Here is a 936-nt window from a genome sequence, read left to right on the forward strand (position 1 = left end):
ACGTACATCGATCAGAGTGAAAGCTTGATAGGGAAGTAACGGAAATTGGTTATCTTGCCAGAAACGGTATACTGTTATCTTGCCAGGAACAGCACGCAGTTGTCTTGCCCGTAACGCTGCAGCCCTTGACAGAACGAAGAATAGAAACTTTGGGCAGCCAGATCGAAAATTGACATCACAATTGATTTTTCCATCAACCACTCAAGTGTTTCCTCGACCTTTTCCTCTTGTAGTCTCAAAGGTTATGAGCCCAACTACCAACGACAACATCAAGGCCGAACCCATCGTCTTCCGCGGCGCCAACTTCAACATCTTCAAGGTGCGCATCCAAGCCAAGCTGCGCAGCAAGAACCTATGGACGATTGTCAACGGCGACGAGAAGCGTACTGACGACAACGCCGCCGAATTCGACCCCAAGGAAGGCAAGGCGTTTGATTTGCTCGTGAATTCGCTCGACGACGACAACCTAGCGTATGCCGACGTGTCGCATGTCATCCACGAGCTCCATACCAAGGTGTACGTGACGGAGATGCGCGGCCTGCAACAGAAGCTGCTGCTCATGGGACGCGTGTCGACGACGAGATGCTGGGACGCGTGCTGCTGACAAGTTGCAAGGAAGCGTATCCAACGACGGTGGAGATCCTGCGTAGCCGTGAGCCTGCCCCGACGTTGAAGCAAATCACCGATCGTCTCCTGGCCAAGGAAAGTGAAGCGCGACGTGTCGTGGCTGTCAAGCGCAAGGTGGAAGACGATCAAGTCATGTACACGTCCAAGGAAGGTGCTGCCAAACCATGGAAGAAGTATGCCAAGGACAAGTGTCTGTATTGCCACAAAATCGGTCATCATGTAGTGGACTGTCGATTCAAGAAGCGCGATGTGGCCAAGGGTATCCAGCGCAAGTGTCTTCCGCTGCCTGAAGAACATCAAGTCAACATT

General features: G+C 52.2%; 1 protein-coding gene across 1 annotated transcript; it reads left to right on the forward strand.

Annotated features, from left to right (window-relative positions):
- Positions 1–244: 244 nt before the first annotated feature.
- H310_15259 (hypothetical protein) lies at positions 245–917 on the forward strand (the record flags this gene model as incomplete). The annotated part of the gene is made up of 3 exons (XM_008883246.1): positions 245–594; positions 651–800; positions 851–917. The coding sequence occupies 3 exons, from the start codon at positions 245–247 to the stop codon at positions 915–917; spliced, it is 567 nt and encodes a 188-aa protein (XP_008881468.1).
- Positions 918–936: the final 19 nt, after the last annotated feature.

The sequence above is a fragment of the Aphanomyces invadans genome (assembly GCF_000520115.1).
Source record: "Aphanomyces invadans strain NJM9701 unplaced genomic scaffold supercont1.264, whole genome shotgun sequence".
Lineage (NCBI taxonomy): Eukaryota > Oomycota > Saprolegniomycetes > Saprolegniales > Verrucalvaceae > Aphanomyces > Aphanomyces invadans.